General features: G+C 47.7%; 1 protein-coding gene across 4 annotated transcripts in view; it reads right to left on the reverse strand.

Annotated features, from left to right (window-relative positions):
• The window catches only part of zgc:86598 (STKc_CK2_alpha domain-containing protein), a 99703-nt gene that overhangs the window by 52149 nt on the left and 31789 nt on the right, over positions 1–15765 (reverse strand). For 2 of the 4 annotated variants that reach the window (XM_041185127.1, XM_041185125.1), the window contains exons 2-3: positions 5096–5234; positions 2079–2190 (exon numbers count right to left, since the gene is read on the reverse strand). In XM_041185127.1, coding sequence (XP_041041061.1) covers positions 2079–2190; positions 5096–5196 — 213 coding nt within the window. In that variant the 5' untranslated portion in view covers positions 5197–5234. Of the gene's footprint in view, positions 1–1767; positions 1987–2078; positions 2191–5095; positions 5235–15765 lie in introns of those variants that run through there. The other 2 variants (XM_041185128.1, XM_041185129.1) reach the window with 2 other exon arrangements.

A 15765-nucleotide genomic window follows, 5' to 3' on the forward strand; every position in this document is an offset into this window, starting at 1 on the left:
AGAGAGAGACATGTCACTGAAGCTTTGTGTCTTGCATTCATCAGGACAAACACAAGAAGGCCAAATTTCAAACGATCACAACTATTAATACTTCAGGAAAAAAGGGTGCTGATTGGTTGACAAACTGACCTCAATTGGCCCAAATGGTACCATAGAGAAAGCAATGAAAAATTATAGGCCCCCCAAGCTCCCAGGTAATTCAAAGAAAGGTGCAAAGTTTGAACGTATTCCTTTTGTTTGCGGAGGGCAGCTCCCTGCATTTTTTAAAAAATTCATTCATGGGATGTGGGCTTCCCTGGCTGGGCCAGCATTCATTACCCATCCCTAATTGCCCTTGAGAAGGTGATGGTGAGCTGTCTTCTTGAACCGCTGCAGTTCATGTGGTGTAGGTACACCCACAGTGCTGTTAGGGAGGCAGTTCCAGGATTTTGACCCAGCGACAGTGAAGGAACGGTGATATATTTCCAAGTCAGGATGGTGAGTGACTTGGAGGGGAACTTCCAGGTGGTGGTGTTCCCATGTGTCTACTGCCCTTGTCCTTCTAGATGGTAGTGGTCGTGGGTTTGGAAGATGCTGTCTAAGCTCTTGGTGAGTTCCTGCAGTGCACATTGTGGGTGGTTAGGACTCATTCCATTAAAAACTCGTTTCTTGTGAAAACCAACAAAAATGTTAGCATGCGCTGGACCTAGATGGGAGCCCATAGCTACACCATCTCTTTGGTCATACATGGTGTCATTAAAACTGTATTCAATTGTGCGAGTTCCTAAGTTCAATGAATACAGATGCAGGAAATGGCAGCGTGTCTATATTGCTTTCATATGGTGACATGGCACAAAAGTCAATGGCTTCCTTCAGTGGCACATTCATAAATAAACTCGCGATTTTGCCACTTTCAGACATGAAAAGTGCCCGGTCTTCCTCAAATTACCAAATGGTAATTTCCAATGGGCAGCAGACACCTGGGAGCACCACCACTGGGAAGTTCCCCTCCAAGTCACTCACCATCCTGACTTGGAAATATATCGGCCGTTCCTTCACTGTCGCTGGGTCAAAATCCTGGAACTTCCTTCCTAACAGCACTGTGGCTGTACCTACACCACATGGACTGCAGTGGCTCAAGAAGACAGCTCACCACCACCTTCTCAAGGGCAATTAGGGATGGGCAATAAATGCCCCCACCCAGCCAGCGAAGCCCATGTCCCATGAGTGAATTTTAAAAAACGCAGGGACCCATTCTCTGCAAAATAAAAGGAATATGTTCAAACTTGGCACCTTTACAAAGGCAAAGTATCTCAAAAATTTGAAGAACATTTAAGCAAGCCACTTCATGCTGCTATCGTGCAGTGATGACTCGAGTGGTATTCTCCACTAACAGGATGCTGCCATCAGTCCGAAAAGCTGTTCTGCCTACCACACAATTGAGCAACAATGTGTATGAATTTCAGTGCCGGTGTGATGTTAAGTACTTAGGCCGCACATCCCAGTGATGGGCTGATTGAATCGAACAGCACGGTCCTTCGGTTTTTCACAATAGGCAGAGTACAGACCATACTCAACCAGCCCACGTTCACAAAGTGTCCACTGTTAGATGTGATTCTGTGTTTGGGCAGCACAAGCTGAACAATCCTGTGTGCACTAATAACTACACTAACACCAATTTAAGATAATTAGTCCAGCTCTTGTAGTGGCTCATTTATGTTTGCTAGAAGCGACATACATTCAGACACAGGGACCGGCTCACTGCAAACAAAAGGAAAATGTTCAAACCTTGCACCTTTTTTGAATTACGCAGGATCATCATGGAGATTCCCATCTCTATAATGGCACAGAGCCTACCGCTGCCTCTACAGTAAGGGTAGGGCTACTGCCTGGTAACAGTCCACCAGCACTGCCACTGTTGGCTGGCCAATCGGTGGCGTGCCAGATCAATCCAATGAACACTCCACATCCAATTCCCCCACTCTGGTCAACAGTGAGACCAAGTCACTGAAAACACAAAGCAAGAGGGAAAATAAAAATGCCAGAAAAAAGAAACACACAGCTAAGTAATCTAGCGCTGTTAGACAATCAGCACCCACCTTCAATATTTTGACCACTACTTTCTCGTTATTTGTGATGTTGATGGCTTCAAAGACTTCGCTGTATTTTCCACGGCCCAATTTCCGAACTAGCTGGTAATCATCCTGATTACTGCGTGAAAAAACAAAACAGCATTTGAGTGAATGCAGTCCATCGCAGGTCACCACTCTTAAGCCTCTTGAGAATCACTTCCTCCTCCATGGTTCAGTCCCATGGGTCAATGTGGGAGGTCAGGCGAGAGGAGGCAGGCGAGATTTTCCTGGAGTCGGCGCTCACCTCCATTGATTGTGATGTACAACTTGCCATTTGACAGATCCAATAATGTGCAGCTAGTACTCAAGGAGCCAGTTAACAATAACACTGGATAACAAGTGGATTAGGATTACGCGAAATTATATTGTCTCCAACAAAGGCCCCCTCCATCCTCATCTCAGTCCATCCAAGACACTCATCTAAATCTTTATAATATTATTCAGGCTTTATTGGGGGAGGTGAAGGGGTGGGGGGAGGAGGGAGCCAGGCAAGTGGGAGGGGCAGTTGGCCAATGGAGGCAGGATGGGGTGGCCAAGAGAGCAAAGATGGCAGGCTGGCCGAAGAGAGAGAAAGTGGCCAAGGTTGTGCGGGGAGGCCAGCCAATCAGAAGTAATACGGGGTCATCCGGGGGCGGGGGGGAATACAGGCAGATGGGGGTTGGGGGCCCATGGGAAGGTGGACGGGGGTGCCAGCGCAAGGGTCAGATGAGAGGGTGGTGGGGAAGGGGAGAGGGTCAGAAGAGAGGGAGGAGCGGCGGGGCACAGGGAGGGATCATGAGGAGTCCAGGGAGGGTGGGTCAATGGTGGAAGGGCAGAGATGGGGGTGGAAGCCATGGGGGAGTGGAGGCCGCAACAGGTGAGGGGGAGGAAAAGAGCTGTCAGATAGGGGTAGAAGGGTGGGAAGCAATACGGAGGCAGGGAGTGGGGCACAGGGTGAGAGCGGCATGGAGAGAGAAAGGGGGGCATGGAGAGAGAGAGAGGTGGGGGGCACAGAGAGAGGGTGGGGCACACAGAGAGAGGGTGGGGCACACAGAGAGAGGGTGGGGCACACAGAGAGAGGGTGGGGCACACAGAGAGAGGGTGGGGCACACAGAGAGAGGGTGGGGCACCCAGAGAGAGGGTGGGGCACCCAGAGAGAGGGTGGGGCACCCAGAGAGAGGGTGGGGCACCCAGAGAGAGAGTGGGGCACCCAGAGAGAGAGTGGGGCACCCAGAGAGAGAGTGGGGCACCCAGAGAGAGAGTGGGGCACCCAGAGAGAGAGTGGGGCACCCAGAGAGAGAGTGGGGCACCCAGAGAGAGAGTGGGGCACACAGAGAGAGAGTGGGGCACACAGAGAGAGTGGGGCACACAGAGAGAGTGGGGCACACAGAGAGAGTGGGGCACACAGAGAGAGAGTGGGGCACACAGAGAGAGGGTGGGGCACCCAGAGAGAGGGTGGGGCACCCAGAGAGAGGGTGGGGCACCCAGAGAGAGGGTGGGGCACCCAGAGAGAGGGTGGGGCACCCAGAGAGAGGGTGGGGCACCCAGAGAGAGAGTGGGGCACCCAGAGAGAGAGTGGGGCACCCAGAGAGAGAGTGGGGCACCCAGAGAGAGAGTGGGGCACACAGAGAGAGAGTGGGGCACACAGAGAGAGAGTGGGGCACACAGAGAGAGAGTGGGGCACACACAGAGAGAGTGGGGCACACACAGAGAGAGTGGGGCACACAGAGAGAGAGTGGGGCACACAGAGAGAGAGTGGGGCACACAGAGAGAGAGTGGGGCACACAGAGAGAGAGTGGGGCACACAGAGAGAGAGTGGGGCACACAGAGAGAGAGTGGGGCACACAGAGAGAGAGTGGGGCACACAGAGAGCGAGTGGGGCACACAGGGAGAGAGTGGGGCACACAGAGAGAGAGTGGGGCACACAGAGAGAGAGTGGGGCACACAGAGAGAGAGTGGGGCACACAGAGAGAGAGTGGGGCACACAGAGAGAGAGTGGGGCACACAGAGAGAGAGTGGGGCACACAGAGAGAGAGTGGGGCACACAGAGAGAGAGTGGGGCACACAGAGAGAGTGAGGCTCACAGAGAGAGTGGGGCTCACAGAGAGAGTGGGGCTCACAGAGAGAGTGGGGCTCACAGAGAGAGTGGGGCTCACAGAGAGAGTGGGGCACACAGAGAGAGTGGGGCACACAGAGAGAGTGGGGCTCACAGAGAGAGTGGGGCACACAGAGAGAGTGGGGCACACAGAGAGAGTGGGGCACACAGAGAGAGTGGGGCACACAGAGAGAGTGGGGCTCACAGAGAGAGTGGGGCACACAGAGAGAGTGGGGCACACAGAGAGAGTGGGGCTCACAGAGAGAGTGGGGCTCACAGAGAGAGTGGGGCACACAGAGAGAGTGGGGCACACAGAGAGAGTGGGGCACACAGAGAGAGTGGGGCACACAGAGAGAGTGGGGCACACAGAGAGAGTGGGGCTCACAGAGAGAGTGGGGCTCACAGAGAGAGTGGGGCACACAGAGAGAGTGGGGCACACAGAGAGAGTGGGGCACACAGAGAGAGTGGGGCACACAGAGAGAGTGGGGCACACAGAGAGAGTGGGGCACACAGAAAGAGAGAGAGAGAGAGAGGCGCACGCGCAGAGGGAGAGCGGGGCACGCGCTGAGGGTGAGCGGGGCACGGGCTGAGGGAGAGCGGGGCACACACAGAGAGAGACCGGGACACACACAGAGAGAGACCGGGACACACAGAGAGAGACCGGGACGCACACACACAGAGACCGGGACGCACACACACACAGACCGGGACGCACACACACAGAGACCGGGACACACACACACAGAGACCGGGACACACACACACAGAGACCGGGACACACACACACAGAGACCGGGACACACACACACAGAGACCGGGACACACACACACAGAGACCGGGACACACACACACAGAGACCGGGACACACACACACAGAGAGCGAGCGAGGAGGCACGGAATTAATCTTACCCCCATTCAACAACATGTGATTCGTAGTCCCAGTACTCGCGTGGTCTTTGTGTGTTTACATCTGCATACACTCTGGCCCTGCTTGGGACTGGCCCAGACATGTTTTGTTAGGAGATGAAATGGGCACTTCTTGTGTTACCTGCAATACAATGCGAACAGTTAACGTTTTACATTGACTCAGACCAGTGTCTCTGTGAAACCCAATCATACTTTCCACCTGCTCCATTAGGTATGTGCAACTTTCCTAAAAAAGGAGCATTTGATAGATTCAGTTAGGTGTGCAGAAAGCTGAGGTTGAGGGGGTTGGGCTCAGCATAGCCTTGTGTCCAGCGTTCGATCCAGCCATGTGGTCACCAGGAGCATGTCAATCAATATGAAAATTATCAAGATCAATCAGTGCTGCTGGCCACTGGAGACTACTGGACCATCTACAGCACAGAACTCAGGTGCTCAGCCCAATTGGCACATGCTGCTCTTTCTAACCACACCAGCCTTCTCCCATTCCGATTACCTCTTTCCCACCCTGCCTGCACCCATGTATTCCTCTATTTTCTTTGCCTGTATACCAGCATCAAGGCCCCCCTCATTGTTCTGTTTCACTTTGCAGTGACTTCCATAATCTCATCGTTCTCTTAACTGAGGGCTGGAGGAGAGAACGTGAAACAGTATAAAACACGATTCAATGCTGCGCTGTGTCTCTGCTATTTGATCTAGCCATGGGAACAGGGAGGGCCTGAGAAACTACAGAGAACACCAAAGACATCAAGTGGCAGGATACTAACTTTTGCCTGTCAATAATACGAATTAGAAGGAGCAGGCCATTCAATCCCTCAAGACTGCTCTGCCATTTAATAAGGTTATGGTTGATCGGATTGTGGCCTCGACTCCATTTTCCTGTCACTCTCCCATAGCCTTTGACTCCCTTGTCTCTGAAAAATCTGTCTCACTCAGCCTTGATTATTTTCAACGACCCCAGCCTCCACTGCTCCCTGGGGAAGAGAATTCCACAGACTAATGACCCTCTGACAGTAAAAAAAATTTTCATCTCAGTCTTAAATGGGGGACCCCTAATTTTTAAACTATATCGCCCACAAGATTAAACTAGATTCCCCCACAAGAGGAAACATCCTCTCAGCATCCATCCTATTAAGTCCCCTCAGGGTCTTACATGTTTCAATAAGATCATCTCTCATTATTCCAATGGATACAGGCCCAGCCTGTCCAACCTTTCTTCATAAGATAACCCCTTCATCCCAGGAATCGGTCCAGTCAACCTTCTCCGAACTGCTTCTAATGCAATTATATCCTTTTTTAAATAAGGAGACCAAAACTATACACAGTACTCCAGATGCAGTCTCAGTAATCAGGTCTTGTACAGCTGTAGCGACACTTCCCAACTTTTATACTTTGTCAAAATTCCATTTGCCTTCTTAATACATCCAACTTTTTGTGATTCGTGTACCAAGACACCCAGATCCTTCCATGCCATAGCCTTCTGCAGTCTCTCTTTCCAATCAAACAGTATATCGCTTTTCCATTCTTCCTGAAGTGGACAAGTTCACATTTTCCCACATTTACTCCATCTGCCAAATTTTTTGCCCACTCGCTTTGCTTCCAGTTTGGCCCATTGAATTGAATGTTGAACAGCGGACATAGGGTGAACTGTTCCCTCTGCTCACATGAGATACTCGGTTCATGCTGCAAAACTGGACTAGGAACAAAACAAAACAATACTGAAACGAACAGTGATCTGATGTTATCGCTCTGTTAGGTCATGTTTTGCGGGGTGGGGGGTAGGGATGGCTGATGGGAAAATTGTCTCCTTTAATACTTCTGACATTTGAAGAAAACAATTTTGCAGGGGCGAAATGTGCTACACTCGTGATGTAAAACATAACTGCCAAGTGGCCAAACAAATGATTAGAGGGCATTCCACAGCGACATTTTCAAATAATTCTGAATATCAACTAATCACATCAAAATCTCTGGCTGCCCACTCAATGGCTGGGATTTTCCAGCCCCGACATCGGAGGACATCACGGGAAAATTGGGAGAGCCATCAAAAGTCAACAGCTCTCCAAATTTTCCCATCCCACCCATGATGCTGCCAGCTGCCGGAGGGACTGGAAAATCCTGTCCAAGGTGCCCAATTCTGTATCAACTATCAAAACGGCATTAACCCATTTGGGTTATGGTCAGTGAATCGCCCCCAAACATAATTTTCTACCAGTGCTTGTGCATCCTCCCAACCTATATAATCAGGGCATATATAACCCCCCCACCCCCACAATCAAGATCAATGATGAAATCCTGGAAAATGTGTATCTCTTTCCGTATCTTGGGAGCCTCCTCGTGATGACGGCAAACATAGAGGACAAAATTTATCATCGTCTCCAATGTACCAGCTCAGCCTTTGGATGACTGAGGAAAAGAGTATTTGAGGACCAGGATCTCAAACCTGAGACTAAGGTCATGGTTTACCAATCAGCAGTGATCTCCATGCTGCTACGTGCTTTGGAGACTTGGACAATCTACAGCAGAAGCCTCAATGCACTGAGAAGTACCACCAGTGGAGCCTTCTCAAGGTCCATAAGACCATAAGACATAGGAGCAGAAATTAAGCCATTCGGCCCATCGAATCTGCTCCGTCATTCAATTGTGGCTGTTAAGTTTCTCAACCCCATTCTCCCGCCTTCTCCCCGTAACCTTTGATCCCCTTATCAATCAAGAACCTATCTATCTCGGTCTTAAATACACTCAATGACCTGGCCTCCACAGCCTTCTGTGGCAATGAATTCCGGAGATTCAGCACTCTCTAGCTAAAGAAGTTTCTCCTCATCTCTGTTCTAAAAGGTCTTCCCTTTACTCTGAGGCTGTGCCCTCGGGTCCTAGTCTCTCCTACTAATGGAAACATCTTCCCCACTTCCACTCTATCCAGGCCTTTCAGGTCCTTGACAACAGCAGCAGCCTTTCACAAACCAACTTGCCCAGCATCGAGGCGCTAATCACTCAAAACTAGGTCCACCAGGCAGGACAGAAGGTTCATATGCCTAACACCAGACTCCTGAAGCAACTGTTCTATTTGGAACTTGGTGGCTGCACAAGCGTCCCAGGGGAACAGCGGAAATACTTTAGGGATGTCCTCAAAACATCCTTGAAAAGGTCAAACATTCCCACTGACTCATGGGACTCCCTGGCTTGTGACCACTAAAATGGAGAAGGCACCGAACACATCTAGAGACTTCATCAGGAATGCGCAGAGGTGAAGTCGAGGCATCAGAGGGAGCGCACAAACCTCCAAACAACCCACATAGCCAACCCTTCACCTGCCCCAGATGTGGCAGAGTTTGCAGATCATTACAAACTGGGATCACTGCACTTATCAGCTCAAAATCCAAACCGGAGTGGAAGTAAGTCATCCTCGATCCCAAGGAACTGTCTGAGAAGGGGAGGAGAACCTGGATGCTTAACCAAAATGTCAAGATCAACCTGAGACGATAAGCTGAATTTCTCCACCAATAGCTCTTGCTGCAATGGATTTTGCCACCAGATTAATAACAATCAAACCACCCATACTGCCTCTGATGACCCTGTAGGAGTTACACCAGCCTGGGTTTAACACTAGGTTTCCTGTAACAGGACACCAACACTAAACTTTAGCTTCAGATCATTTCCATGCAGTTAACAGAGTGTCACAAGGTGATCAAGGCCACTTGGTCCATCTTACTTGATTCACAGGGTCAGGAGGAGGCCATTCAGCCCCTCTAGGCTGTTCACCATTCATTCAGATCATGGTTAATCTTACCCCGACACCATTTACCCTCCTCTGTTCCATATTCCTCAGCACCCTTATGCAACAAATGTTTATGGATCTCAGTCCTGAAAATAGCAATTGAACCCTTGCATCCACAGGCTTTTAGGGGGGAGAGAAAGTGCCAGGCATGGTCCAAATCTGCAGTCCTGTACAAAATCTTTTCTAGCCACTGAGAAATGTCAACAGTCAGCAAAAAAAAACAAACACTAGTTACAGCCAAAGACTGCTCCAATCTTTTATTTCCATCTCTGAATGAAAGCTTCAAAAGAAACCTCACCCACTGCATTTTTCATCCCCTCTCCGCAGGAATGGACTGGATATGGTCACACCAGGAAAGCTGCATCATACATGCCTATTAACATTTACAAAACCACAGGCCAATTATTGTGGCATTTCTTCTGAACAGAAGCGCAGCCCATTCATACTTACCGTTCAAAACTTAGTCACTGGGAGTTGCACAGATTTGAACATCACGGCGAGGATGTGTTGGTGCATTATGGCTGTATCTCGAATGCACTAGACAACAGAAACAGCTCAGTTTGTTACATAATGCTTTTCATGGCAATACCATATTGTGGTGCCACCATGCACCTATGATGGAGGGAGTGGGTGTTGAAGGTGATGAATGGGCTGTCAATCAAGTGGGCTGCTTTGTCCTGGATGTTGTCAAGCTTCTTGAGTGTTGTGGGAGCTGCACTCATCGAGGCAAGTGGAGAGTATTCCATCACACTCCTGATCTGTGCCTTGTAGATGGCAGACTGGCTTTGGGGAGTCAGGAGATGAGGTACTCTCCACACAATTCCCAGCCTTTGACCTGCTCCTGTAGCCACAGTGCTTATATGGCTAGTTCAGTTGAGTTTCTGGTCAATGGTAACCCTCAGGTTGTTGATTGTGGGGTATTCAGTGATGGTAATGCCATTGGAAGACATGGGGAGGTGTCATTTTTGGCACTTGTGTTGCGCAAATGTTATTTGTCACTTATAAGCCCAAGCCTGAGTTGTCCAAGTCTTGAAGCATATGGACATGCTTCAGTATCTGGAGAGTTGTGAATGGTGCTGAACATCACGCAGTCATCAGTGAACATCCCACTTCTGATCTTATGATGGAAGGAAAGTCATTGATGAAGCAGCTAAAGATGGTGAGCCTCGGAAACTACCCTGAAGAACTCCTGCAGTGATATCCTGGAACTGAGATGACTGAATTCCAATAACCACAACCACCTCCCTTTGTGCCAGGTATGACTCCAGCCAGTGGAGAGTTTTCCCCCCAATATCAATTGACTTCAGTTTTGCTAGGGCTCCTCGATGTCAAATGCTGGCTTGGTGTCAATGGTAATGTCAGGAAGAGATATTAATGTATATAATGTTACTGGAAATTTTTTTTTTAAATAGAGGTTTAGTCTGTGTGTATTAATTGGATTAAAGCCAGCTCGTCTTGGTGCTTGGATGTATAGTAATTCTGAGATGTAAACAGTAAGGTAGAGGGTGCATTTGCATTTTGTTGAATGAACCATTCAAAGAGTGGGAGTGAAATCTCGCACCTAACTAGGAGACACCAAGCAATGTTTATATTACTAATAAAATTGGTACTATGAAAAGGGGTTCAAAGGGCCTGGTGATACAATGAGAATTTACATTCAAAGAGACAAGCTGGGTATAACAGAAAGGAGTTTGTGTGTGTAGGTCAGAGACATGTAAGATCTAAGTCTGTAAGCCTACCACTGTGTCTGCGAAGGAACAAATTGAAAGGAACCTCATTTTGAATTCGTAAGGTGAAAATGCTTCGCCTGGTGTCTGCTTAAAGTCTATGGGTTAATGTGCCTTAGTGGAGATTAATTTGGGAATCTGTTAAAAAGTTATAATAGTAGTAATTTGTAGCCATGTGCATGTGTTTAATTTGTTGTAAATTAATAAATGTTTCACTTAGTTTGTAATAAAAACCTCTCGAGGACAGGTGGTCTTATTCCTGAATTTAGAGCTGCAACTCAAAACATACCAATTGAAAATATGGGTTATAACAGTTATTTAAAGTTTTCCTCTGGGATTGTAAATAACTCGGCCTTTACAAACTGATATTAGGCAATTGCTCTCACCTCACCTCTGGAGTGCAGCTCTTTTGTCCATGTTACAACACAGAAATAGATATTCTGCCCAACCAATTTACCCTCCATGGTACTATTTCAAAAAACAGGGGAGTTATCCCCCATATCCTGCCCAATATTCATCCCTCATTCAATATTAAAACATAGGAACATAGAAGCATAGAAAATAAGAGGAGCAGGTCATTCAGCCTTTTGAACCTGCTCCATCATTCAATATGATCATGGCTGATCCTCTATCTCAACGTCATACCTCCACGCTCTCCCCATACTCCTTGAAACCTTTAGAGTCCAGAAAACTATTTCCTTCTCAAATATATTCAGTGACTTGGCCTCCACAGCCTTCTGTGGTAGCGAATTCCACAGGTTCACCAGCCTCTGAGTGCAGAGGTTTCTCCTCATCTCAGTCCTAAATGGCCAACCCCGTATCCTGAGATTGTGACCCTTGTTCTAGACACCCCAGCCAGAGGAAACATCATCCCTGCATCCAGTCAGTCCAGCCCTGTCAGAATTTTATATGTTCAATGAGGTCTCTTTTCGTTCTTGTAAACTCCAGTGAATACAGGCCTAGTCGGCCCAATCTCTCCTCATACGACAGACCTGCCATCGCAGGAATCAGTCTGGTGAACCTTTGCTGCACCCCCTCTATGGCAAGTATATCCTTTCTTAGGTAAGGAGACCAAAACTGCACACAATACTCCAGATGTGGTCTCACCAAGGCCCTGTACACTGCAGTAAAACATCCTTGCTCCTGTACTCAAGTCCTCTCACAATGAAAGCCAACATACCATTTGCCTTCCTAACTGCTCGCTGCACCTACATGCTTGCTTTCAGTGATTAGTGTACATGGACACACAGGTCCCTTTGTACATCCCGGGAAGAGTGCCCCGCAGTCAGCATCGCTGTGAAGCAATCTGGGAAGAATGTCCTGCAGTCAGCATCGCGGTGAAGGAGTCTGGGAAAAGTGTTCTGCAGTCAGCATCACTGTGAAGCAGTCTGGGAAGAGTGTCCTGCAGTCAGCATCATGGCAAAGTAGTCTGGGAAGAGGGTCCTGCAGTCAGCATCACTGTGAAGCAGTCTGGGAAGAGTGTCCTGCAGTCAGCAACGCGGTGAAGGAGTCTGGGAAAAGTGTTCTGCAGTCAGCATCACTGTGAAGCAGTCTGGGAAGAGTGTCCTGCAGTCAGCATCATGGCAAAGCAGTCTGGGAAGAGGGTCCTGCAGTCAGCATCACTGTGAAGCAGTCTGGGAAGAGTGTCCTGCAGTCAGCAACACGGTGAAGGAGTCTGGGAAAAGTGTTCTGCAGTCAGCATCATGGCAAAGCAGTCTGGGAAGAGTGTCCTGCAGTCAGCATCATGGCAAAGCAGTCTGGGAAGAGGGTCCTGTAGTCAGCATCACAGTGAAGCAGTCTGGGAAGAGCGTTCTGTAGTCAGCATCACAGTGAAGCATCACTTCAAAAAGTGACGTCAGCACAAAGGTGAGAGCTGATTGGCAAGTAGCGGGTAAGTGTTTTTCTCCAGTTTAAAATAGATTAAGCTAAGGAAATGTAAGGGTTCTAGCTTTTATTTAAAGTAGAGAAATAATTTAACTTTTTTTTTACTGTATTTAACTTAAAGAAAGGGTTTTTCTTTTCAACTAGAGGCATGGCAGGGCAGCTCAGTCCCGTGTTACATACCACTTGCAACATGTGGGAAGTCCTAGACGTTCCTTGCACTCTGACTGACCACATATGCAGGAAGTGCCACCAGCTGCAGCTACTTGAGCTCCGAGTTTCGGAGCTTGAGCGGCAGCTGGAAGCACTGAGGTGCATCCGCGAGGCTGAGAGTTTTGTGGATAGGACGTTTTTAGGCATGGTCTAATGGGGGAGGGCAAACGGAGATTGTGGTATATATTGGTACCAACGACATAGATAGAAAGAGGGCTGAGGTCCTGCAAGCAAAATTTAGGGAGCTAGGAAACAGATTAAAAAACAGGACCTCAAAGGTAATAATCTCTGGATTACTTCCAGTGCCACACGCCACTGACTATAGAAATAGGAGGTTAGTCCAGATGAATGCATGGCTGGAGAGCTGGTGCATGAGGGAGGGCTTTAGATTTCTGGGACCGTTTCTGGGGACGATGAAACCAGTACAAGGCAGACGGGTTGCACCTGAAACAGAATGGGAACAACATCCTTGCGGGGAGATTTGCTAGTGCTGTTGGGGAGGATTTAAACTAACTTGGCAGAGGGATGGGATCCTGAGAGAAGGTTCAGCAGGGGGAGATGCACAACCAAAATTAGAAGAGAAGAGCAAGTGAGTTTGGAAGGCATAGAAATTATAGGCCAGTTAAGGCACAAGGATGTTTGGCAAGGTTGGATGGTATTTATTTTAATGCAAGGAGTCGGACATTGCTGTCACAGAGACATGGTTGAGAGAGGGACAGGATTGGCAGCTCAATATTCCATGGGCCTAGTGCTGGAAAATGGATTAGAATAGTTAGGTACTTGTTTGACCGGTGTAGATTCAATGGGCCGAAGAGCCTTTTTCTGTGCTGTAGACCTCTATGACTCTATCAGCATTTCCCAATCCATCACAATTTAAATAATACTCTGCCATTCTGTTTTTCCTACCAAAGTGGATAAGCCTTTTAAAATCCTCATCGCTGACATTCCCACCAAACAATTTAGCTGATCATCATCACCTTACTGTTTTTGGGGGCTTACTGTGAGCAAATTGGCTGCCACCTTTCCTACAATGTAATGATGACTCTGCTTCAAAAATACTTCATTGGCTGTAAAGTGCTTTGGGACATCCCAAGATCGTGAAAGGCGCTATATAAATGCAAGTCTTTCAAAGTGTTTCTTTAACAGGCACCAAAACAGAATTCGAACAAGCCACGTTTCACCCCATTCATTCCAAACAAAACAGAATTCCTGACCCAGGGAGCCTTTAAGACATTTAATTCCCAACCTAATAAGAAGCATTCCCCAATAAGATGGGTTTTTATTGCTCAGCAAAATCTAGCAGAGCTTGGAATGCAGGCAATTCGAAGAGCTAATGCTTCGTGTGTTCTCTGGGATTTAAACTGGACTCTGCTCAACTGAGCTTTAAAAATTACAATGTCTAATTAGTGCAAGTGAGGGTCAGGACTTCACAAGGGTGTGATCAGAGTCCTGTTCCTTCCCACCCTCAATCTCCCTGTGCCGCATGCACACCATCTGCAACTCAGCAGGCAAAGTGGGGAAAGCAGCTTCCCTGCCACTCATGTGATGTAGCAGGGGGACAGTGGGGACATACATCTGTTTTCACAAAAAAGGATGGCCCAGATTTTGCATTAATCAGGGAGCAGTGCGAAATATTAGAGTAAATTAACACAGCGAAGCGGATGTATTCAGGTTTTTAGCATCTTTAAAAGAAGATATATCCCCAGGCCCAGATTTAACCTTTTAAGGGAAGCAAGAGAAGAAATAGCAGAGGCTCTGACCATCACCTTCCAATCCTAAGATAAAACAAAAAAACTGCAGATGGAAATCCAAAACAAAAACAGAATTACCTGGAAAAACTCAGCAGGTCTGGCAGCATCGGCGGAGAAGAAAAGAGTTGACGTTTCGAGTCCTCATGACCCTTCGACCGAATGGCAAATGAGTTCGGTCGAAGGGTCATGAGGACTCGAAACGTCAACTCTTTTCTTCTCCGCCGATGCTGCCAGACCTGCTGAGTTTTTCCACCTTCCAATCCTCTCTGGTTAGAGGTTTGGTGCCAGAGGACAGCTAACATTGTACCATTGTTTAAAAAAGGAGAAAGGGATAGAGCAAGTAATCACAATCCAGTCAGCCTAACCTCGGTGGTGGGAAAATTATTGGAAAAAAATTCTGAGAGTCAGGATTAATCTTCATTTAGAAGGACACGGATAATCAAGGCCATTCGGCACAGATTTGCTAAGCGAAGGACATGTCTAACTAACAGGATTGAAAGTTTTGAGGTAGTAACAAGAACAGTCGATGAAGGTAGTGCATTTTACATCGTCTGCCTGAATTTTAGCAAAGTAGCGTATGGCAGACTGGTCAGTAAAGTAAAAACTCATGGAGTCCAAGACAAAATGGCAAGTTGGATCCAAAATTTGTTCAGAGGCGGGAAGCAAACAGTAATGGTTGATGGGTACTTTTGTGAATACTCTTTCCAGTGGGGTTCCATAGAGCTCAGTACTAGGTCCCTTGCTTTTTGTGGTAGATATCAATGATTTGGACTTCAGTGTAGGGGGTATGATTAAAATGTTTGCAGATGATACAAAAATTGTCTGTGTGGACGGTCAAAAGGAAGAAAGCTGTAAACTGCAGGAAGATATCAATGGACTAGTCAGGTGGGCAGTAAAGTAGAACTCAATCTGAGGAAGTGTGAGGCATGCTTTTGGGGAGGGTAAACAAGGCAAAAGGAATACACAATATTTGGAATTCTAAGAAGGATAGGGGATAGTGGGGTCTTGGAGTGCATGTCCATGGATCCCTGAAGGTGACTGGACAGGTAAATAAGGTGGTTAAGAAGGCACATGAGATGCCTTTATTAGCTAAGGCCTAGAATATAAGAGCAGGGAGGTTATGTTGGAACTGTACAAAACACAGCTAGAATACTGCATACAGTTCTGGTCACCACATTACAGGAAGGACGTGAGCTCACTAGAGATGGTACCAAGGAGATTTATGAGGTTGTTGGCAGGACTGAAGAATTTTAGTAATGAGAAAAGGTTGAATAGGCTACAGTTGTTGTGTTTGGAACAAAGGAG

Source organism: Carcharodon carcharias, chromosome 3 (genome assembly GCF_017639515.1).
Source record: "Carcharodon carcharias isolate sCarCar2 chromosome 3, sCarCar2.pri, whole genome shotgun sequence".
NCBI lineage: Eukaryota > Metazoa > Chordata > Chondrichthyes > Lamniformes > Lamnidae > Carcharodon > Carcharodon carcharias.